The 25,721-nt window shown below is 37.5% G+C and overlaps 1 protein-coding gene across 2 annotated transcripts in view; it reads right to left on the bottom strand.

Annotated features, from left to right (window-relative positions):
• LOC150015888 (uncharacterized) overlaps positions 1-25,721 on the bottom strand; it is a 43,524-nt gene that overhangs the window by 3,196 nt on the left and 14,607 nt on the right. The window contains exons 2-6 of one of the 2 annotated variants that reach the window (XM_090271850.1): positions 14,034-14,155; positions 12,005-12,143; positions 9,175-9,296; positions 7,373-7,483; positions 1,627-1,733 (exon numbers count right to left, since the gene is read on the bottom strand). In XM_090271850.1, coding sequence (XP_090127976.1) covers positions 1,627-1,733; positions 7,373-7,483; positions 9,175-9,296; positions 12,005-12,143; positions 14,034-14,155 — 601 coding nt within the window. The remainder of the gene's footprint in view (positions 1-1,626; positions 1,734-7,372; positions 7,484-9,174; positions 9,297-12,004; positions 12,144-14,033; positions 14,156-25,721) is intronic. The other variant, XM_090271851.1, reaches the window with a different exon arrangement.

Raw genomic sequence — 25,721 nt, 5'->3', positions numbered from 1 at the left:
GACAGAGGGGAAAGGAGGAAGAAAGCGAGGGAGAGAAACATCGATGTGTGAGAGATACATCAATAGGTTGCCTCTTACACTCCCCCAGCTGGGGAACTGACCTGACCTGCGACCCAGGCATGTGCTCTGACTGGGAATTGAATTGGCTACCCTTCAGTTTGCAGGCCAGCACTCAATCCCCTGAGCTATACCAGCCAGGGCTATGATATATTTCTATTTTCTCTTATGTACTAACTCTTATAGCAGTACCATTCTACTTGCTCTCAGATTCTGACTAAGATTACAAATCTTTGGAGGCTATATGTTGTGCCATCCATTTTCTTTTACTTACTACAATATAGAATTAATATGGGTAAATGATCAGTTTTGTCAGAACAATTACAGTATCAGAATGCTTTACCATATCTTCTAATCCTTCTCCTGTGAACTGTCATTCAAGATGGAGATAATTAACCACCAGAGGCTATAGCCTATCTATATTTAGAATTCATTGTGCTAGACTAATTTAGGAAAATGACTGAACTAACACAGCTGGCCAATACCTATTTAGTGAATCATGTAGAATTTGTGAACGAATGCACCAAGAAAGTTTTTAAAAACAATCCAAACATGCAGTATTTCCAATATCAAGTGAAACAGTAGGTTTCATCATTCAGCATTCAAAATCTTTCTATAATAAATCTCCAAAGAGTTTAATGTGTTTTAAAACTTCTTATACACACAAACTTGGTAATATTTCATCCTCCAATAATTATGTCATGTTTTGACTACTGGTCATTAATTTAAAAAAAGTAAAAAGCTAATCACACTTTGTCCACTGGAAATTAAACTTAAAGAGAGCACTATGATTAAACCAACTTTGCTCATGTTGTGTTTATGGTCTTTACCCTGTGACCAAAAATTGTTACTCATTCTGGGTGAGCTTTGATTATATGATTAGCTTTCTGTTGAGGTAATTTCTTTTTAAACTGTTTAAATTGTTAGTTTTGTAGTGACCTTAACCTACTAGTCATGGATATGGATGTGTGTGAGTGAGAGAAAGGGGTGGTTGGGGGAGGAATATAGAAGGTAAAGGGGTGGCAGAATAAAGAGATTTAGCCATTCAGGATTGTACTCAGTATGAACTGTTTACGGTTTGTATCATAGGCATTTTTATTTCTCTGAGGTTGTCTGCCTAAAATTAGATGTAATATTTTACGAAGTTAGACAGTTTATTTTTTTAATTTAATTTAATTTTTAATCCTCACCAGAGGACACTTTTTGATTGCTTTCAGAGAGAGAAACACTGATGGAGAGAAGCATCGATTGGTTGCCTCCCATATGCACCCAGACTAGGGATTGTTCATGCCTGTACTGGGGTCAGAGCACACTAAGCATGTGCCCTGACTGGGAGTTGAACCCGCAACACTTCGGCTACGGGTTGACACTGCAACCAACTGAGCAATACCGGCCAGGGCAACAGCTTTTTATTTTCATTTTATACAGAACACATTTCCTTTTAAGCATAATCTCCTCACAGTTGAGGTCATTTTTAAAAAGTTCAATATGAAAACACTTCTGCTTTACCAATCCCTTTTCATACTTTGCTGGATAACAACAGACTTCTTGCCTGAATAAATAACATACCTGGCCTGTTCTGCCTCATCAAGAAAATATTCAAAGACATTATTCATTACAACAACATCAGCATTTTGCAGAAGGGAATCCTGAGTACAGATGTCTGCATGAAGCACCTAAAGAAAAATGAGTTCATTTAAGACAACAAAGACACCATATCATACAATCACAGAAAAATATCTGTTGCTTCTATAATGTTGTGAGGTAATACATAAAGTTAACCCTTTGTAAAATGGGAGAGAGTACAGTATATTTAATATTACTGCCTATGGGAGATAACATCTAATAAAAACCATATATTTGTGAAAATTTGTTCATTTCTTTTAGATGGAATTTTTTATATAGTCAAAAGTATACTCTTTGGACCCTAGTTTAGAGCTTTTTCCACTACAGTAGTTCCCTCTTATCTGTGGTTTTGCTTTCTGTTATTTCAGTCACCTATAGTCAACCATGGTCTGAAAATATTAAATACAAAATCCAAGAAATGAATAACTCATATTAAGTTTGAAATTGCAAACCACAGTGAGTAGCATGATGAAATATCACACTGTCCCGCTCCATCCTGCCCGGATGCGAGTCATCCCTTCTTCCAGCACATCTGCATTGTGCACACTCCCTGCCCCTTAGTCTTGGTCATCAGATTGACGGTAGCGGTACTGCAGTGCTTGTGTTCAAGTAACTGTTGTTTTACTCAATAATGGCCCCAAAGGGCAGTGATGCTGGCAATTCAGATTTGCCAAACAGAAGCCCTAACATACTTCTTTTAAATGAAAAGGTGAAAGTTCTAGATATAAGAAAGAAAAAAACCATACGCTGAGGTTGCTAAGATCTATAGTAAGAACAAATCTATCTGTGAAATTGTGAAGAAGGAAAAAGAAATTCATGCTAGTTTTGTGTCGCATTTCAAACTGCAGGTTATCACCACAAAGCATGTTAGGTGCTTAGTTACTGTGCAAAAGCCATTTCCTTTGTGGGTGGTAGATATTAACACAAAACTTGTTCCCATTGACAGCAATGTGTTGTGCCAGAAAGTATTGAGCCTATGCAAAGATTTAAGCAAGTGATCCCCTGAAACGAGTGACACCAAGCCATTTACTGCAAGTAAGGAATGGTTTGGACTGAAAAATATAAAAATTACTGGAGAGAGAGACCACATTCACATAACTTTTACTATAGTATAATTGTTCCAGTTTATTATTAGTTATTGTTGTTAAGTTATTACTGTGCCTAATTCATAAGTTAAACTTTATCATAGGTATGTATGTATACGGAAAAACATTGTATATATACGGTTCGGTCCTATCCACGGTTTCAAGCATTCACTGGGGGGTCTTGGAACATGCCCTTCAGATAAGGGAAGACTATATCACCAGTTGTTAAGAGTCATCAAGTTCTGGCTCCATCACCAACTAGGTTTGTACGCTGAGGAAGTCAGGGTCCTCTAAAATAAAATAGAATAGTATCTGTCCTGATTCATAGGTCAAATGGGACCATAAAAACTATAAAAGTAATTTATAAATTATAAATTGTTAATATGTTAATTGGCCTTGTCCGACTCTTATCTAAAATTCACTGGAATATATTATCTGTCAAAAAGAGCAAACAAAATAATTTATTTAAAAACTATATACCTCAAAAAATTAACGTAGACCATAATCATCAAGTCTTACACCCTGCAGGCAAGATACCAAGAAACATTTATTTGTTCAAGAGCAAAGCAAAAAACTTTTATTTTATAAAGAGACAAAGTTTAATACTTTGCATCACATGATTTCTTTCCTAATAAACACTTGGCCTTATAAATATATAATATTCAGAATGTTGTGGGGACTAATTTTAAAATTCATTTTCTTTTTTAAAGTAATAAAAATACTAAACTAATTAAAAATAAGGTGACCTGGAACTTGTGAAGCATAGCTTTGACTTATTCCTGAATGTAGAAAAAAGTTAATCACTTTAAACTTCTAAATAGGTAGCTTAGCTAGAAAAAAGGTAAGTAAATTAACCTACTGATATAACATAGCTTCCACACAATTTCTTCTTTTCCTTTCCCATTTTTGTTCACTTCCCCCAACCTCCACCCTACAGGTAGGATAAAAAATAACCAGGCGGGTCAATCGATTATGGCAACTGATAGAGGTGCGTGCTCTAGAAGTCCCAGGAAGAACCCAAGGAATGGGTGCTGGAATGCCGATAATGCAGAGGTCATAAGGCAATAAAATCAATTTGACCAATTTCCGATGGGCATCTCCTATGTACTATATACTATGTAGGGAGATATACCATAATGAATGAGCTACAATATCTGCTCTCAAATACATTATAATCTAGTAATGGGGTGAAATAGCTATGCTGATAACTCTATATAAGTGCCATCAGAGGAAATGAGCAGGATATGAATGAAGGAAAGTTTACTGTTAGCCTGGAGGAAAGGGAAGAAGGAATTTAAATCAATGGTTCTCCCATGGATGGGACACATGTATATGTTCTTGTGCTTTTCTAAACCCCCATTATAATAGGAGGTTTTTAAAATATAAGATATACTCTCACAAGGGTGTGGAGAATGAGAATAGAAATGATATACACAAAATTTCTTAGTCAGAAAAAAAAAGAGATGTAATAAGAAATTTAGGAGAGCTGAGAAAATTGATTTCTAAGCTAGAAATAAAGAAAGTTAAGAACCAAATGTGGTTTATACTACAGAATCTCCAGAGGCTCATAATTGGTGGTATCAGTTATTTCTGAGTAAAGGAGTAACAAGAAACGCTAAAAATAATTTAGTTGAAAGTTTGTTTTAAGAAACAGCCAGATCTTTATATACCTTTTGTCTAACCCAGTGAAAGAACAGAAGTTTATTCTCCAGAAAGGGTAAGAAAGAAGGTCTCTGGGCCAGGGGACACCAGGCCTAGTTGAAAGAAATGATAATATGCTGAAAACGAGGGAATTAAGGAAATATGCAGACAGGATGCTGAGAACCCCACACCTCTCTCTAGTCCTTTTCCACTACCTCTCAGTTTCCAGGATGTGCTTGTCATTCAGTAAGGAGATTGAAAGGTTTCCTCTGTACAATCAGACAGACCCAAAGGAAAAGATCTTAAGATACTTCATCAGATATTCTCCAACTAATTAATTACCCAAACAAGATCACTCAACAGTGAAGCCCACAATGCTCAGAATCCCCTCTCCAGTGCTTCAACCAGAACTTCAACCAATGTCACGCCAATCAATTCAGTTTTTTTAAAAAGAACCTCAGTCAGTGTTTTTGTTTCTCATTCTTAAGTATGAACAGACAACAAAGGATTCCTAGAGTTCTGAGAAAAGCCCTGTTTAAAAACAAACAAACAAGTACAAAAATGAAACAGAAAAAGTAAAGACTGAGCCTTGAAGGCTAGTTGATTTCAAAAGAAATTATTTAAAAAAAAAAAATCCTGAAATTCCTGTCTGTTATCTTGAGCCCTGCAAATCCAACATTTGTCTTTAGTTTCATGGAAGAAAGATAAATGTTAAGGTTGCCAATAAATGGTATAAAAACAGCTTTCTACCATTGGGTTGCTGATGGCCACAGAAGCCGCAAGCCAGAACAGCATGTGCATGCGTGTGCATCCATATACACTCCTTTGAAAAGCAAGAGGCAAATATCTTTTAAAATGTTACTAAGTATTTATTTTATAGAACTTTAACATCTTTCAAAAAATAGCAAAAAAGTACTTGGTCTATTTATAAACTATGATTCTTAAGAAGTCTGAATTTTTAAATCTCTTTTCAAATTAAATTGATACTCCTGTTATGTGATTCTTATTACGCAAAAGTCATGTTTTGCTTCAGTATATGTAGGATTGTGAGAAAAATCCATGAATTTATTATTGGACAATGAATTAGCTTTGATCATTTGTCTCTCTATGTCTAAGATGAGAGAGACTAAGAAAGAGAAGGATGGAAGGAGGAAAAAAGTGAAAAAATTTCCTTCTATGCAGAGGGTAAGGTTAGATCCTTAATCTTACTGAGAAAAGACTTCCAACGTTAGATTGTCTTTAACACCAGATATTGTTAGAGCTCAGTATTTCTCTGCATTGCCATTAAAAGTATAGGATTGTTACTGAAATAATGGTTACTTCATTAACCAGAAAACTTCCTTTCCCTTTTTTTTTTTTCCCTTTACCTATAGCAGCAATTTTTCAACCAGTGTGCCGCAAGAATTTTTAAAACATGTAATACCAGACTATTTAGTCAGGGGCACGGACTTCTTTTCCTTTAGATTGATAAATAAAAAAATGACAACAGCCAACATAACAATAGCCATCTGGTGTGATGCCCTGTCTTGAACCATAAATATAAAGGTCATATAATAGAGTTGCATCTTATTGATCACATCGCCTAATAAGGTTGCATCTGATTGGTTAATTCTTGGTACCAGAAATCCTTATGTACAAACATAGGCATCTGATTTTTTTTTATTGAATTTATTGGTGTGACATTGGTTAATAAAATTATAAAGGTTTAGGTATACAGTAGTCCCTCTCTGTATCGCAGTTCACTTATCACAGCTTCACTGTATCGCGGGATTTAAAAAAATATTATATTTAATTATTTATCACGGATTTTTTGCTATATTGTGGGAGTTTGTGGTACTGTATATGTGTGTTGTTAAAGTTACGTAGGTTTAAGAGTGTAGAATATGTTTAAGAACATAAGTAGTGTTTATAAAAGTGTGGGAAAGGCTAATAAGGAACTGGGAACAGTTTATAAGTGTGTGGGAAGGGTTTATAAAGCCTTAAAATATATATAAATACTAAAACAAATGTAAGGTTCCTACTTGGCAGATTTTCACCTATCGCGGGGTGTCTAGAATGTAATACCAGTGACAAGTGAGGGAATGCTGTACACTTCTATAATACATCATATGTACACTGTATTGTGTGCTCACCACCCCAAGTCAAGTCTCCCTCCATCATCATTTATCCCCCTTTCCCCTCTTCTTTCTCCTCCACCCCCCTTTCTCCTCGTAATCACCATACTGTTGTCTGTGAAGCACCAGATTTTTTAAAAAGTCACTTTGGAGCAAAAAGAGTAGGTAATTACTATTATTTTCTTTTTGTAAATCAATCAGAATTATTTTTTTTTAGTTTGCCACAGACTTTCAGTAATTAGTTTATATGTGCCATGAGATGAAAACGGTTGAGAAAGAGAAAGCTTCCGTTGGAGCCCAACCTAGGGCATCATTCTCTCATGAACTGTTTGTTATTCCGTGGCATCCACAATTTCTCCTGAGAGCTTAGAAAACAGAAGATAAAGAACTGTGAGCATTACTTAATCTTTCTGCTTATTTTCCACAGAGTTTAATTAAATACACTTCGGGTCAACATCTAGAAAGTAAAAAATGCTGCTACCAATACTATAGCTGATATGAGGAAAATAAGAAAAAATATCCACTTTCTAAAAAAATTGGGGAAGAATAGAACTATGTGAGTGGAATATAATAATAATAATTCATCTTTATTAATGTTTTAAAGTATTAAGTCAACTCAAATATGTTTCTATACAACAGCAACCAAGAATAGATTGAAAAAGATCTTCCATGGACACGGACAATAGTGTGTTGATTCTAGGGGGAAGGAGGTATAAGGGGACTAAATGATAATGGAAAAAAATACAATAAAGATTAAATTAAAAAAAAGATTTTCCAACTACAATGCAGAAGAAATTTGGCTAAATTATGCTATCCTATAAACAACAGAATATATATTTAAAACAGTACCTTTATTCTGTCAGTGAACTGGTATTTTTTTATTATCATTTCTTGCAACTGGCAAAAGTCTTTGTTCAATTCTACTCCATAGAGTTGCAATGCTGAACTGTAAAGGTAACCCTAAAATATGAGAATACATTAGGATGTAAATGAATTAACTCTTCATTATGGGTTTAGTTCTACTTGAAATTTAAAAAGTCAAACTTTTAAAAGTAGATTTCAATAAAGTAAAAGTAACACCTTGTAGTTTATGTAAAACTTACAACTTAGGAAGTTAAAGAATTACTGATCAAGAACTTTACTGTAGTTTACTAATTTCATCATTTAAAAGTAATTATATTCTTAAAGATTGATTTCTTCTGATAAAACTGTGCATTCAACAAAAGTGAAAATGAGAAAAGTAATCACATATAGATTCTCTATTTAATACCCTATTTCTGCAATTTCTTTGGAAGTTGCATCAGGGGAAAGCAAGAAAGGAGTAAACCTGTGGGACCTATAATCGGAAAATCATGCACAGAAGGTAGCTGGAGGTGTGTTCTGTTTGGCTTAGGGAAGTCAGCCCGGTGTCTGGCAAACTGTCAAAATAATGACCAATTAGTTAACAAGGATAATCAAGAATTGACTATATATGGTTATGTATTTATTATGGTTTCAATAACAAAACAATATCTGGGAGTAAAGGTCAAATCATATTCTATCATGTTATATCAAATAACACCTAAGTATAAGCCAAATTTGTATTTATAGCTCATCACGGATTTAAGAATCTGTTCAACAGAGCACATGTAGGTATTAAAAAATTTTCGTTGACTGATTCAGTGACCTAGTATGAAGAAAAATGACACTATGTTTAAATTTATTAATGCTGCCACATACCTGCATAGCCAATTACTTCAACTATATAACTTTTTAACAAATCAATCAAACAAACCAAGAAACCAAACAACAGTGGACAAAATATGGAAACAATTTCTAATGTTCTCCAAACAAAACCATCTGACAACTGTGTATTTTTCCATTATGGCTCACTTTGCTAATTACAGAATAAAAGTTTTAACACTGAACCATAAATGAATCATTGAAGAGTTAACTGTTCCTGCTCAGCACTGGCAATGATGCTGGGAACTGATCGTGCCTGTTTCTGGCATGAGCCCTTCCTGCTGTTGGCCACATGTTTTAACAAGTTTGCTAATGACAACCAGAAACCACATTTCAGTTTTTTGATTAAACTATTTCAGAACATTAAAAATACTCACGATTTAAATTTTTTAAAAAGCCACATTGAAGGGATATTTCAAAAGCAAAGGTCTGCATTCAAACGATGGATTACAGAAAATTGGAGCAAGATGTGTCCTTGGATGTCATTTAGTTTGCTCATTTAGACAGGGGAGGAACTTGAGGCCCAGAGCTGTTAGGTGACTTGCTTATGGCCATGAGCAATTTCCTAGGTCAAGTAAATCGATCAGTTTTATAAGAGCTCTTATCAAAACTAGCATACAATTTTAGTACAGTACGAAGAAAACAGAGTCAGAAGCCAGTGGCAGCTAACAAAGCAGCAACGTGTTATGAGGGTTGCCTGCTTTTGTTTTGTTGGTATTCCTTTATCTGTGTCACAGAGACAAACTTATACAGGAAATCAGAGAGGTGGCCTTTGAAATTATATATTTAACATACTATTTTAACTTTATTATTGTTACTCCAATAAATAAAACCAAGCTGTCACCTAGGATGGTGGCAGGCAAAACTGTTGCTAGGAGGAGAAGAAAGTATTTTTCAAATGTTGAGTATGTCCACAAGTTAGACTTTACCCCATAAAGGACGGTGCCAAGCCTGGAGCCAACGTCAACCAAGAGCCTTCCTGACAGATCAGGGAGTACGTGATGATAAATGAACTTCAATTCCATGAGCGAGAAGGAATGAGAAATAAATCCTGGAGAAGTAAAACAGTATGAATATCAATTTTTGCTTGGGTATTAATAATTCCATTCTGTACTCCTTAATCTTTCACCTATATTTATAAAGGATATTTCATGTTTTTATTTTCTTAATCAACAAAAGCCCTTCAGAGGTTATTTAGAAAAATTAATGTAATAATTTTTCACTCATTCATTTTGAGCTGTATTAGGAATAAATATGAAGTCTCTGACATTTGAAAGGCTTCTAGGGAACAGCTATTCAGCTGCCTGTCCCTATCACTGTGCCCCTCCCTTCCTTTTGTCCCTATGACCTATTGTTCATTGGACTGCTTCCTAACTCCCATACCATCTGGCTTTCTCATCTTACCCCAGAGCCAACCACAGAACTGCCTCATGTTGCTGCATAGACTGTAGACTACCAAATGAAAGACCATCTCTGGAGTTGCACAATGTGGCAGCCCTGACCAACCTAAAATGTGTTCTGGATTGCAGAAGAGGGGCAGTATGGAAGGAGCTTTAAATATCCCCATAAATTGTTCTTATTTCCTTTAGTTTAATTGCTGCAATTTCTAGCCTCCAACCTCATCTTCTCACTCCATTATTTCTGTAATGAAATAACTGGGAGAGCCTGATTCTATTTTTTCCTGATACGGAGGTAACTCAAAGACTCACAATGTTATGGTCTACATAACATAATGGTCTGGAAGGAAAGAAACATTGGTCATAACTAATAGACTGTGTCAAAGAAAATGGCAGCAGGCAGGCTAATTACTTGGAAGAAGATAAAGGGCATGCTTAGTCCTCAGAAGTGATAGGCAGATGGACTTTGACCACTGTATTCCTTGTCAATCTAGGGTCTTCATCTTCCCTACTCTCTTTGGCATATTAGTGCTCCTGTCCTGTGCTACAGAGTCATTAGTAGCTAGACAAGCCCCATCATAGAGGTGTAAGGGACAAAGAAACTGGTAACTCTCAAACCAGTAGGAAATAATTAGCAGCAAAGGAGAAATGTAATTAAATCTTGAATCAGGGGGTCTCCAAGTCAGAGTCAATAGTATCAGCACACCTACAAGTCAGGAAGTGACATTCCTGCAGCTCAGAGCAAATGCCTCTGAGATCAAAGGGGAAAGATAGTCATCACCAGACACAGAAATGGGAGAATGTAGCTAGACAGCCCAGCAAACAAGTTAGGGAAACTTCAAGGGAGAGCTGGAGACAGACCTATATAACCAGATTACCCTTAGTTAACCACTACCCTCAGTTAATTTAGTTAATCACCTTAGATTGTAACTCCAGAGTATCCAGTATGGAAAAACGAAGGAGGGAGCGGGGAAGAAGGCTACTCGCGTTAGTATAAAACCAGTTTGCTTGTCTGCTTCCCGGCACACGCATGTCCCTGATATGGCTGTGTGTCCAGCTCTGCAGACCTGTGAATAAACAATGCCTTGTCTACTGCTTAAGTCCTGTGTCCCAGTGTTTTATTGTGAGTGTTTCTCACATAGGGAAGGAAAGTCCCACGTGGTGACAGCTTTTTCATACTCATTACAGTTATATCGGCTGACATGGGTACTCAGTTACTATTTATAACCTGATTTTTATGGGAAAATGCATTCTAATCTTCAAATTTTTATTTGTTGAATATAGCTCTTATATACATTTTAATAAATAGGATCTGATACAGTGTTATAGTTATAATTCACTTTTTAGTTTTCCCTCTATTGTTCTCGTCTAAGCTTTTTTTTTCTATTCTGTGAATTTCAACTAGAAACCATAATTAACTATCTAAAAAATAGAACCTTAAACCAGTAAATCAGGGAAGTCTAGTCCCCAATTATAACATAGGTACAATATATTTGTACTAACAACATATTACCAATTTGGTAGTAGTAAATTTTTGAGAATGATATTATCTAAAATTAGTAATATGAGCCCAAGTTTACTTACTTGGAGGATATAGCCCACTCTAAGCAATAAATCCAAAGTAGCAGGGAGACTGAAATAGCATGTCTAAAGTAACAGCCTAAACAATAACATCCAGTTTGGACAAAGACTATATTAACAGAATATAGTAGTAGCATGGAGTTGGTCTAGTTTACCATTTGGGACACAGGTGCTGCATCTAAGGGGGCAGCAATGCAGGAGAATTTCTGTCACTAGTGTTGGTTTTCTGTGATGGACCAGAGATATCTACTAGGTCAAGTCACAGCCTGAACGAACTTTCTCAAGATTATCCACCATTGTTCTCTGAGTCCATGTTCATCCAATAATATCTGATTTATACGAGTATCTGACTTCTTAAGCAGTTGTTTTCATAGGGGGAACATTTCAGCCCCCTTGGCTATATTTAACTAATATATTTCTCTTGTAAATAAATCAGCATTATAGTTTATATATGAACTCCTTTTGCATATGGAAATGGTGAGTCAGTTTTCCTGTACTTGGTGACTTGTGATTAGTTTCTGGACCTGAAAAGTCACCTCTGATTGAACAGTGTCTGTGAAAAGCAGACACATGCCTGGGAGACACTAAGTGGCCTAGCTTCCTTTGACAATATTTCTATTTAGTCTCCCGAACTGCAGTAATTGGTAATGGCTATGCTGTATTGTGGGTTGGCCTTTTGCTTTCAGAAAACATTGAATGACTTTGTCAATAATTTGCACACTCAGGACGCATAAGGAAAAGTGCACACAAATTCATCAGTTTTGAATACTTGAGTGCCCACCTAAAGGTGCTGTCTGGTGTGAGCCACACACCATACAGTAGTTTCTGCTCATTTTTCCTTCCTCACATAATGAATCAATAAAGTCTTCATCATAGAGGAATGCATCAACGTGAACTGTGGGTTCTGGCCGCTGCTGTATCTGGTGGAGAGAAGACACACATCAAAAGAAACAAAGTACAAAGAAGTCTCTTTTTATTGCTAAATAAGGAAAAACATCAGTGGCTCATATGCTAAAATCTTGCCAGCAAAGGCACAGAAAGGCTAGCAACTGTGCTCTTCTTACATTTTATTACTGAGACTTTTGTTTTTTTGTGGGCGTAGGGAGGGTACCAAATTACTTTATTTGAAGGAATGGTACAAATGAAAGACATAAGTGGATGATTTGGTACAAGTTACAGAAAAGGTAAAGGTAACTCTGACATGAATGTACTGCTTTGGTGACCTAGGAGGTCACCCCGGTGGCTGCGGGAAGCCAGCCTAAGGCTAGGTTCTCATCACTGTCTCCCAGGCTGTGCTCCTCAAAAAGATACCCTTGCCATGCCAGATTTGGAGCACCCAACTTGTGGGGTCATCTGATTCTTTAATGGATTTCATCTGCTCATTCAGGAGATGAGTCTCAATGAAATCACACAAGTGGGGGTCATTTGGTCAGTGGCCAACTTTTTATCTGACCTGCAATGATGCAAAACATGGTTATGACAAATATATAAAATTTTAGTTGAAAGTATTTTGAGACCTTCTTGTCCATCTGAAGCAGTATATTTTACTAAGAAAGAAACTGATATCTAGAGAGATTTCTCCAAAGAAATAACACTAGCTAGTAAGAAGGGTATTCTGAGTCCTACACGTCAGTGACTTATCCATCAAAATACTTAGTAAGTAACCTTTGCCTAGAGGCAAAATTTTCAATTAATTAAAATCTTAGTAAAACTTCACTTACAAATAATGGTCATTGATTAATACTGTGGTACATGATATATTGCCTAAAAGCAAGTGGCTAAAGGAAAAAAAATGTCTGAATTCTACTTTAACTACAGTAAAATATCAACTTATCTGTTTGGAAAACAACAAAATTATAGCTACATCTGCACAAAATCTGTATTACAAGTATGCAAAATGTATGAACATACACAAGGATCAGAAGGAAACAAAGGAAGATAAAAACAGTTTGTCAGGATAGGGAACTGTGGATCGATCATTAACAAGCAATGAATATTTTTTCTTCATTTTATGTATTGCGGTATATAATGATACTGAGAAGACTGTTTTATTAATAACATCCAAACCGTATTACAGATATTTCTCTCAGTTTTAACACTATTCACTGTTTTCCTCTGTTGAGAATCCACTCTGTGTGAATGGATGTTTACTAAGATTTGCTAAGTGTTCACAATGTGCACAACGCTGTTAAAAATGTACAGGATTTAGTTCCTCTGCTCAGGAACTTACATGCTGAAAAACCATATGGAGGGTTGCCGTTTTCAGGTCAGTGGGAGAAGAGATTATTATCATTAGCTTTGCTTTAGGAAACAATATTTATAACATATGTATCGCATTGGAGCTGGGATTTGAAGGGACTTCAATGAGGGGGCTGCATGGAGAATAAAAATGAGAACTAATTCTAGGAATAAAGGAATAAGCAAAAATTGTACAATGCAAAAGTAGGAAAAAGAAACAAAGAGGTAAACTTCACCATTGATAAAAGCTAAGGAAATGGAACAGGGCAGAGAAAATTAGGACAGTGAGGTAGGCAGGACCAGATTACTGCTGGGCCTTGATTTTAGGGGGTGGGGTGAGGTGGCCAAGTCCTTGGGTGGTAACAGGATGCCCTCAGAAAAATATTCATTGAACGAATAATACTGGGGAGCCAGAGGGGTAGAGATTCAAAAGAATTGGGAACATGATTCAAGCACCAAATAAAAATTATTTAAAGCAGAATTTAGGACTATCAGTCTGGAGAGGTTGTAGGATTAAGGAAGAATTGGAGAATCCTCAGTTAGCACAAAGAGTACATTAATAATGTATTTACTTTTTGGAGGGCTAGGTGTTCTGAGGAAAGCATGGTTTCTAGAGGTAAGCAATTCCGAAGATCTTCTGCTATGTTTTTCAATATACTCTCATTGTTATCTTGAGTGAACTCATCAAAATCTCCTGGAACAAAAAAGGAAAGAAACCGCTTTTATGGTTGTAGTCATACTTAGACTAAATGATTACAATGGGCATCTTTTCCATCAAATAGCATCAATTCATAACAGTAAATAAACCTTTTGGCCAATGAAATAGTCAAATTGTAACAAATGTTCCATTAAGAAATATTGATTTTTTTCTCTTTCCAAACTGCTTGAAAAATAAAACTTGATTATTGCAGCATGTTATAGAATAGCAGAAGCATTTAAAAAATGTAGTAGTTTACTTTTACTCAAGAATAGCACTGCCATTTGTTTTTAGGGGTTAAACACACTAGTAACTAGTCAAATATTCCTTGTCTGACCATATCTTAGAAGTTTAGGAGGCATCACACAGGGATTACTAAGAAGATAACTTCAATCAGAGAATTCCTGCCTGCAATAAAACGTACTGAAGACTTCAGATAATAAGCACTAACAGCTGGCGCCAACTATCATAAACTTTACAACAATTTACACTGGAGCAGCAGATAAAATGATTACTAAAGTAGCATATTTCTGATGGCTGTGGCCTACTTTTAAATGACCTGGCAAAAGAGGGAGGGTGGGAGTGTGTAAGCAAGAAAGATGAGACAGTAAAAATCAACAATTGATTCTAGATGAGGGTAGAAAAGCAGGGTTCATTGTTTCATTTTTAAATTTTCTCTAAAAATGTATAATTTCTAAGCAGCTCATATATAATTTTAAGTAGAACGTAAGTTATCTGGAAGCAAAATACTCTTAAAGTTAGCTGTTGTCTGGGATGCAAAATGTACCCTAGAAAGGGATACTAATGACAATATTTTATCTTTCCCTTAAAAGACTCTCTTATATTGAATTCTTGCTAGAATAAAGGGACCCCAAAGAGGCTGTTTCTTTCTTACTGTTTTAAAATAGCTGTAGAAGGAAAATATGAAGATCCTGAAGGAAATGTCATCTGTATCCACATCTCCTGTCTCCCAAATCTTTGATTATTTAAGTAAGTTCATGATTTCCTTCTTAAAAATAATTCTTGTGTTAGTTCAGAATGCTATTCTCATGTCACAAATAACAATTAATATTTGAATAATATTTTATAGTTTACAAAGTTCTTTCACATAGAAACTAGGTTATTTTTGTTTTCCATGTGAGGAAAACAAAGATTACATTCCCTGATTTATAGCTGAGGTAACTGAGTCTTATGAAATTAAAAGAATTGTGAAAAGTTACAAAGGAGGCTAACAGCAGCACAAAGAAATAAATATAGGTTTCCTGCCTCTGAATAAAGGTACTCTTTCACTATACTCTGTGTTCTTACATACAAAGGTTCATTCCCGGCATAATTTCCCTTTGAGCAACACTGGTTAATATGAAGATATATTACTTGGCTCTCTGAACTGATGTGGGAAGGAAGGTCTTTTAGCTCTTTTTTCTTTCCTCATCTATCTAGTATAATCTAAGCTAATACTTCAGAGTATTTTTGGAAGGAGGCTGAATATAAATTCTAGGAAAACAAAAATACTATTAAGATTCATTCCAAATTGTTTTAGATGGAACTTAAAATAGCATCTGTGATGCATTAAAAAACAAAAAACCAAAAACCTGGCCCTTTCATTGTATTCTTAAAATCTAATTAAATTTTCTCAAGGTGTTAATTAATAAATAGTATCTGCTTAGTTTCCCTCCAATGACAGAACACTGGAATCTTCCATGACTCACATTTAATTCTAATAATATCTCTCACACCAGTGATCCTTAGTAAGTTCTCTCAGTTGGTAAACAGTATAAATAAAGAAGCCAGTAAAAATCTCATTGTGTTAAACTAAGATATTTCAAAGCCCAACTCTTTTGGGCTTAATCCTGTAACATAAACAACCATGTTAATAAAACACAGTTTTCATGTGGGTCTGCCTTATAAAAACAAGAGTCTTAGACACTGGAAAGGGAACTTAGACTATGACCTTTTACTAAATGGCAGAATGCAGCTATGCATCTCTGATATGACAGTTGCTCAGTGTTTGCTTGAACACATTCAGGGACAGCATTTCTTCCTCATGCCAAGCCTGAATCTGCTTCTGTATACCATTCACTCAATTTTCCAATTTCAGCCTGAGAGGAAACATCATCTTTAATGCTATGTATTTATTAAATGAGCACTTACAGCATCCTAGATTTTGAGCAGTGCTTTTCAAACACTGTAAAACACCTAAGAATCCTATAGGTGATACAATTATCATTTCTATTTTATTAAAAAAGAATCTGAGGTCAGAGGTTAAGGTACTTGCCTCAGGTCATATTGGCAAGAAAATTGTAGTGTTGGGACTGAATGCAGGTCTAACTCTAAACTCTAATTACTATACCGTACAGCCTCTCTAAAGTGGCAAACAAGGCAGTTGGCTGGTAACAGTTCTCCTATCACCACCTTAAGTCTTCTCTTCTCCCTAGCTCTGACCATGGTCCTCCATATGATGTGACAGCCATATCCTTTGTCATCTGGTTGCTGTCTCCTGGACTTGTTCAACAACCTATTTATTTATTTATTTTTGAGACAGGAAAAGGGAGGGAGAAAGGGAAAGAAACATCAACGTGAGAAACACCCATCAGCTGCCTCTCGCACACCCCCAACAGGGGTCCCAGCCCACAAACAAGGCCTGTGCCCAGACCAGAATCCAACCTGTGACCTTTCCATTTGTGAGACAACACTCAACCCACTGAGCCCCACCAGTCAAGGCTCAACAGCTCCTTTAAACATGGCCCTGGAACTGAACACTATTTGGCAATCCAGTTCTCTAAATCATGACTACCTTGGTTTATTATCCTCTTATCACCTTGTAACATCTAGGACCCTGATGGCTACCAACGGGGTTATTAATAGATCTGGAAGCGGTGGTGCTGGCGGCAGCAGTGGAGGCCAAACGTTTCAAACAGTAAAATATGAAGCTCAAGGGAGCTGGAAAAATGAAAGATGAGAATGGGTGCAAATTCTGATTTCTAGCTGTTTCGATAGTCAAATATGTTTGTCTGGGATAATCTCCAGACTTCTGGCAAAGATGGAGGTGTAGACGGACACACTGCTTCTCCCTCCGCAACTGGGAGTGAAAGGCCTTGAGGCTGGAGATGGCCGGAAGTTCCAGAGAATGAAGCTGTATGAAAGTCCAGCAATCATTCAGACAGGTAGGAGGAGCGGAGCTGGGGCAGGAAGGGCGCGGTGTGGTGCCTGGTGTGGTACCTGCAGCAGTGGTGGTGGCAGCAGAGGCGGTGGTGGCAGGCTGGCGGAGAGTGCAGTCACACGTTTTAGAAAGTCCGGAGGGACACCTGGGGAGCGTTCCTGGCTCCTCACTGGAAGTCGGAACTCACGGCTCATGGTCCCAGCACCGGGGAAAGTCAGGCCTCATTGCTTCTGACTGTGCAGACCAGTGGGGGTTTTGGGTGGAGGCAGAAACTGCCGGTCTCAGCAGAGTCCGCTTGTTTAAAGGGCCCCCATGTCGACAGACCCATCCACTCTGGGAACAATGGCCAGGGAGGTCTTAGAGGGGCGCCAGTCTCGTGCGGAGGTGGGAGAGGTGCTTGGAAGTGGGGACGAGTGCCGGGCAGGCGGCATTGTTCCCTCTCGGACCCTGCCCCCACACACAGCGCCACAACGTGGTGAAACAGGTTACCCTGTACTGACAATCCCTAAGGCTCCACCCCTTACAATGTAACAGGAGCGACAGCTCTACTGGAACTCGGAGGCAAACAAACACAGGAGCCTGTTAGAATGAGGAGACAGAGAAGTGGGGCCCAAAAGGGGGAACGAATCAAGGTTCCAGTGGGAGAACTAAGTAACGAGGAGATAGCAAACCTAACAGATGAGGAAATAGACAACATAACAGATGCAGAATTCATAACACTGGTGATAAAGATGCTCACAGGCTTGACAGATATGCTTGAGTACGGCAAATGCATAAGGGAAGAAGTGAAGGCTATGCTAAGTGAAACGAAGGAAAATCCACACAAAACCAATGGTGAAGGGAAGGAAACCGGGGTTCAAATCAATGATTTGGAACATAAGAAAGAAAAAAAAACGGTCCACCAGTGCAGAATCAGGAAGGAAGAAGTGAAAAAAATGAGAAAAACTTCCCGAATTTGTGAAGGAGATGAACATACAGGTCTGGGAAGCAAGGAGGGTCCTGGGCGAGCTGGACCCAGAGGGGACCACACAAGGATGCATCATGACCCAGATGCCAAAGGTTGAGGTAAACAGAGAGTCCTGGGGGCAGCAAGAGAGAGGTGGAGAGTTGCCTACAGGGGGGTGCCTATAGGACTATCAGCTGATTCCTCAGAGGACACTTTGCAGGCAGGAAGGGACTGGCAAGAAGTATTCAATGTGATGAAAAGCAAGGACCTATAACCAATATTACTCTATCCAGCAAAGGTATCATTTGGAATGGAAGGGCAGATGAAGTGCTTCCCAGACAAGGTGAAGCTAAAGGAGTTCATCATCACCAAGCCATTATTATATGAAATGTCAAAGGGACTTACTTAAGAAAAAGAAGATCAAAACTATGAATATTGAAATGACAACTAACTCATAACTATCAGCAACTGAATCTAAAAAATAAAAACAAAATCCAACTACACAATCCAGAATAGGAACAGAATCATAGGTATGGGGATCATTTGGAGGGTTACCAGCTGAGAGGGAGGAGTGGGAGAAATGGGGAAATGGTGCAGGGACTAAGAAGCATAATCAGTTGGTACAAAATAGACAGGGGGATGTTAAGAATAATATAGGAAAGGGTGAAGCCAAAGAACTTATATGCACGACCCATGGACATGAACTAAATGGGGTGGGACTGCTGGAGGGAAGGAGGGTACTGGGCAGAGCGGAGGAAAGGGGAAAAAAATTGGAACTACTGTAACAACATAATCAATAAAATATATTTAAAAGAAAATGTTTAGTTGGGAGTCACCTCACCAATTAATATGAGCATCACCAGTCAAGATGATACCTACCATAAAATTGTGTATTACAATACTCAGTCATTTAAAAAGGCAGTCCTAAATGAGGACTGTATTTGTTTTACCTTAATACTAAGAATATCAAGTGAAAAATTAGAATATCAAGTGAAGAATTAGCACTTTTTACCCTGGAAAGTAAGCTCTGATTAAACCACATTCAAGGGTTAAAAGCGATTTCTTCAGTTACAGCAGGGATTCTTCAACATGGCCCTAGTTAAGAGGGTTCACGTGTGGGCTTTATATTTATATGGTCCATAAAGGGTCTAAAGTTGCATGCTTGGTTGTATATATATATACGTATACTTTTCTAGAAAAAAAGTTCTTAAGAAGTCTTTGACAGTAATAGCCAATATTGATTGAGCACTACATGTAAGGCACTGTAAAAATTTTTAACTCAATAAAGCTAAAATTAGTTTTATTATATATCTGTGGCAGTTGGCAAATAACTTCTGAAAAGAATAACAAGACATTTTTGCCCTAATAACAATTATAAGACATCAAAAATGTATGACATGATATTACTAAAGTGTGTAAAACTGAGTTCACTTAACACATTATAAGTACGTAATTACTCTATTATTAAAATTAAATCCCTTAAAACTTTTTCAAGGTTGTTTAAATATCCCATCATGTGTATGTTTATTTAACTATTTCCTCCGACTACCACATATTTAGTTATAATTGTGAAAAATTGGGAACACTGCAACTAGCAATTTGTCATACATTGTCTCTGTGTTTCTGATTTTTTTTTTTTTTTTACTATAAACTCTTAGGGGTATTACACTTAAGCATTTTAAAGGCTTTGGCTACATATGAGGGGGAACCCTCCCAAATAGGAATATCTTCTGGAGGGCAGGCCCCTTGTAGAATAGGCTTCCCCTACTAGGTGAGTTATCTAGGAACCAATCTGTATTGGTGTACCAGCTGGTGTTGTTGTGAGAGGCTGCATTTGGCTTCAGTGAGTTTTTCTTAGATTCTTTCAATGCACTTGCCCATGTCATGATGGGTGATTTACGAGTGCACCTACCCACACTGCACTGAGTGTTCAGCAGTTTTTGACCAAAAACAGCATGACCCGTATGCCCCACCCTCCCTATTCACCCAATCTCACCCCAAGAATATATTTTTTTGTTTCCCCAGCTGAAAAACACCCTTAAAGGGAAATGTTTTTCCACTGTGGAACAGGTGAAATAAAAAATGGAGAAGCTCTAATAGGCACCAAAATCGATGAATTCAAAACTGTTTTGAGCAGTGGAAAAAAATCTTGATAGGTGTGCTGCATCAAATGGAGGGTACTTTGAGGGTAACTGAAGTTTAAACATGTACAAATACACAATTTGTTATAAATTCATTCCAGGTTTTAGGGTCCACCCCCTTGTATTATCAAATTTCTTTCCTGAAAGATTATACCAATATACTTTTAACAGAAAGAATAAGAATATATGTCTCATTAAACCCTTACAGCATTGAATATTACCATAAAAAACAAACTTTGTTGTTTTAATTTGCATTTCTTTAATTAGTAGTGAGGCTGAACATCTTTTAACATGTATAATAGTTATTTCAGAATGTGTGGTAACAGTACATTGGTTGGAAAAAGATTAAAGAAAGATGTTAATCAGTTGCCTAAGGGCAGTAAAGTTTTTCTCATATTATGTATGTAGGTGGGAAGGGAGTGGAGAAAAAAGAGCTTCTCTAAAGGGTAATATTAATTCTTAAAAATTTTTCTACTCATACTTATTTAAATACTTGTGGGAAGAGAAGTAACCAAGCTGAGTCTAGAAATCCAACCCCAGTTTTTATATCTAGTCAGGAATTAAGTCCCCCACTTTTTCTTTTGAATGTTACTTCCTCTTCTTTCCCACTTCAACTACCTTAAGGCCACAGTCATCACCTCATACTTAGAATACCATTACAAACTCATAACTAGCTCCTTAACATCAGTTTCTCCTCACTACACAATACCTTACACACCTATTTTAAACTAATCTTGCTTAAACCTCACTTTCATGTCACTCCCTCTCCTCACAATTTTTGGATGACTTTCCATTTTTCAATGTATCAAGTATCGCAAGCCTTTAAGGCCCCCTGTATCACCACAGTCTAACCATTCTATTCTCGTTACTCCCTAACTTAATTTTTCCTCCAAGATAGGCACATCTCTTTAGTCATTTTCCATATTCATTTGCGTTCACACTGTTCCTTTCAACTGTACGATGTTGCTCTGCAATAAGGGCCAGTCCAAGTCACTTCATCTTCATGAAGACTTACCCTTGGTCTCTAGCCTCCTCTTACCCATATCCTTACCTCTAATGACTTACAGTGCATATTGGGTTATATATTACCTAGTATTCAAATATATCATATATTACTCTAAACACACTATTTAAGTTAAAAAAAAAATTTGACCTGACTTCTGGTTCCAGACATGATGGCAACTTTCCTCACTTTGCCCTGCTCCCTCCCCTCTAAATACAACTAAATACCCTGGAAATAATTCAACAGGCAATCATAAAGGACTCTAAAAGCTAGAAAGAAGAATGACTTAAGGAAAGTCATTGTAGTGAGTTCCCTGGGTTTTCTTTTTATCTTCCATATAGCTGGGACAGAGAGGCCTGCATCCCAGAACCACCAACAGGAAAAGCAAAAAAGAGAACAAAGGAAAGCCTGCTTTCTCTCATCAAACACTGATAAAGGAGAAGAACAAGAGACTTACTGAGAAGCCATATACCCGACGCCACAACTCTGGGCAGTGGAAGACTATCCGGCAGCCTGCTGTCTCTAGTGGCATAAAGAGACCTAGGCTGGGCAGCTCCCAGCCTTCTGTCCAGTGGCCAGTGGCAGAGAGCAAACCAGGCCCTGTGTCACCTGTTTTCATACCTCCACCAGTGGAAGGTAGTTCAGCGACATGACCAAGTCAGGCAAGTGTCCTTCCCTATGCAGGTGACTCCAGCATAGATTGAGCAGTACCAAAGAACAGAGCAGACCTGAATAGCACTGCAAGGGCACTGAAAATTAAATTGTTGTTGGAGCTACGGCCCACCAAAGTAAGCCAGAACCAAGTGGTTCAATTTAAGCAGGACAACTGCCTACTAACGTAGAAGAATTGAAAGGATAGAGTCTTAACATAATATCCAAAATATCAAGGATAAAAATGAAAATAACTTATCAGCCCAAGAACAGGAAAAATCATAATTTGAATCTGACAATCCAGATGCTAATATATAAGTGAATCAGAATTTGGATTATCAGACAAGGACTTTAAAGCAACCATTATAAACATAATTCAATAAGGAACTATACATTCTCTTGTAACAAGTGAAAGAACAGAAAATCTTAGCAAAGAAATAGAAGTTATAAAAAATATTAAAATGAAAATTACAGAACTGAAAAATACAATAACCAAAATTTAAAAAAAAAACTTGCTGGATGGGCTTAGTAGTAGATATGACAATGGACAGAATTAGTGAACTTTGAGGACAGATCAACAAAATTTACCTCATCTGAAAAACAGTGAGAAAATAAAGTTAAAAAGATATATATAAGGACTTCCAGCCAAGATGGAGGTGTAGACAGACACACTGCATCTTCCTCCACAACTAAGAAGGAATACAACCGCCTCAAAACAAGAAACAACAGAAGTTCCAGAGAATCAAGCTGCATGGAAGTCCAGCAAACAAAGATATAAAGAAACAAATTGAGATGGGTAGGAAGGGCAGAGCCGAGGCGGAGAGGACGTGGTGTGGTGGGGGCAGCAGCGGCGGCAGCAGCAGCTGGCTGGCAGAAAGCGCGGTCACACGTTTTAAAGTCAGGAGGGACACCTGGGGAGCGTTCCAAGCTCCTCACTGGACCTAGCAACTCATGGTCCCAGCACTGGGGAAAATCGAGCCTCATTGCTTCTGACTATGTAGACCAGTGGGGATTGGGGTGGAGGCAGAAAATGCTGGTCTCTCAGCAGAGTCCACTTGTTTAAAGGGCCCCTATGGTCCTAGAACGTCCACAGACCCATCGACTCTGGGAACGATGGCCAGGGCAGCAGCTAGAGGGGTGCCAGTCCAGGGTGGAGGTGGGAGAGGTGCCTGGAAGAGGGGAGAGTGCTGGGCAGGTGGCATTGTTCCCTCTCGGACCCCGCCCCCCCCCCACAGCGCCACAACGTGGTAAAACAGGTCGCCCTGTACTGATGAAGGCTCCACCTCTTACAATGTAATGGGAACGAAAACTCTACCTGGGACATGGAGGCAAACAAATACAGGAGCCTGTCAGAATGAGGAGACAGAGAAGTATGGCCCAAAAGGGGGAACGAATCAAGGTTCCAGTGGGAAAACTAAGCGATGAGGAGATAGCCAACCTAACAGATGAGGAGATAGACAACATAACAGATGCAGAATTCAAAACACTGGTGATAAAGATGCTCACAGGTTTGACAGATATTCTTGAGTATAGCAAATGCATAAAAGAAGTGAAGGCTATGCTAAGTGAAACGAAGGAACACCCACACAAACCAGTGGTGAAGGGAAGGAAACTGGGGTTCAAATCAATAATTTGGAACATAAGAAAGAAAAAAACAGTCAACCAGTGCAGAATCAGGAAGGAAGAAGTGAAAAAAAAATGAGAAAAACTTCCCGAATTTTGTGAAGGAGATGGACATACAGGTCTGGGAAACAAGGAGGGTCCTGGGTGAGCTGGACCCAGAGGGGACCACACCAGGACGCATCATGATTGAGATGCCAAAGGTGAAAGATAAAGAGTCCTGGGGGCAGCAAGAGAGAGGCAGAGAGTTGCCTACAGGGGGGAGCCTATAGGACTATCAGCTGATTTCTCAGAGTACATTTTGCAGGCGGGAAGGGACTGGCAAGCAGTATTCAATGTGATGAAAGGCAACCTGCAACCAGGACTACTTTATCCAGCAAGGTATCATTTGGAATGGAAGGGCAGATGAAGTGCTTCCCAGACAAGGTGAAGCTAAAGGGGTTCATCATCACCAAGCCATTATTACATAAAATGTCAAAGGGACTTACTTAAGAAAAATAAGATCAAAACTATGAACACTAAAATGACAACAAACTCATAACTATCAACAACTGAATCTAAAAAAAAAAAAAAAAAAAAAAAAAAAAAAATCCAACTAAGCAAACCAGAATAGGAACAGAATCATAGGTATGGGGATCATTTGGACGGTTATCAACTGGGAGTGGGGAGGGGGAGAAATGGGGATATGGTGCAGGGATTAAAAAGCACAATTGGTTGGTACAAAATAGACAGGGGGAAGTTAAGAATAATATAGGAAAGGGTGAAGCCAAGGAACTTATATGCATGACCCATAGACATGAACTAAGGAAGGTGGGATTGCTGGAGGGAAGGAGGGTACTGGGCAGAGGGGAGCAAAGGGGAAAAAAATTGGAACTACTGTAACAACATAATCAATAAAATATACTTTATAAAAGGTATATATATAAATATAAATATATAAATATAAATTAAAAAAATATATATATATATAACTGAACAGAGCCTCAGGGATCTATGGGACAATAACAACAGATATAACATTAGTATAATAGTTCCAGACGTGGGAGGAGGAGCCTGGGGCTGAAAAATATTTGAATAAATATAACTAAAAAAACCCCCCTAATTTGGTGAAAGACATACATCTACAGATTTAAGAGGCCAAGTAAACTCCAAATAGGATAGGACTAAAGAAATCCACACAAGGACATAACATAATTAAACTTCTGAAAACAAAAGACAAAGAACAAATCTTAAAAGCAACCCAAGAGATATTCATTACCTATAAAGGAATACAATTCAAACAATAGTGAATTTTCATCTGAAACCACAAGAGCCAGAAGGAAGTTACAACATTTTTCAAGTGCTAGAAAAAAAGGAATGCAAACTGAATTTCATATCTGATTAAATTATTACTCATGAATAAAGAAGAAATAAGGGTATATTCAGATAAAGGAAAACTAACAAAATCTATTGCCAGCATACCTACCCTTAAAGAGTAATTATAGGTTGCTCTCCAAAAGAAAGGAACTAGCAGAAGACTTGAAACTTCAGAAAAAGATGAACAAAATGGGTAAAAATTGAATAAATAAAATAGATTGTCTTTCTCCTTATTAGTTCCTTAAACCATATTTGATGGTTAAATCAAAATTTATAAAACTATGCCCTGGCCCGATAGCTCAGGTAGTTAGAGCATTTGTCCTGATACTCCAAGGTTATGGGTTTGATCCCCAGTCAGGGACATACAAGAATCAACCAATGAATGCATAAATACGTAGAACAATAAATTGATGTTTCTCTCTCTCTCATTCTATTTATCTCTCTCTCAAATCAATCAATCAATAAAAAAAATTATAAAACCATGTAATATAGTAGAAAATGTATATAAAGGAAACACATAAAACAATATATTTAAAAAGAGGGTGAGGGTAAAGGGATCTAAATGGAAAATTTCAATATTTCACTCATGTGGTAAAATGCTGATACCAGAAGGTGATGTTACATATTATGTTGTAATAGAGCAACCACAACAAAAACTACACAAGGAGATGCACTCAGAAACACTA

The sequence above is a fragment of the Furipterus horrens genome, unplaced genomic scaffold (genome assembly GCF_987537825.1).
Source record: "Furipterus horrens unplaced genomic scaffold, mFurHor1.1.pri manual_scaffold_3, whole genome shotgun sequence".
Lineage (NCBI taxonomy): Eukaryota > Metazoa > Chordata > Mammalia > Chiroptera > Furipteridae > Furipterus > Furipterus horrens.
Note: the sequence above shows the minus strand (reverse complement) of the source record. Positions and strands in the feature narration are given on the sequence as shown.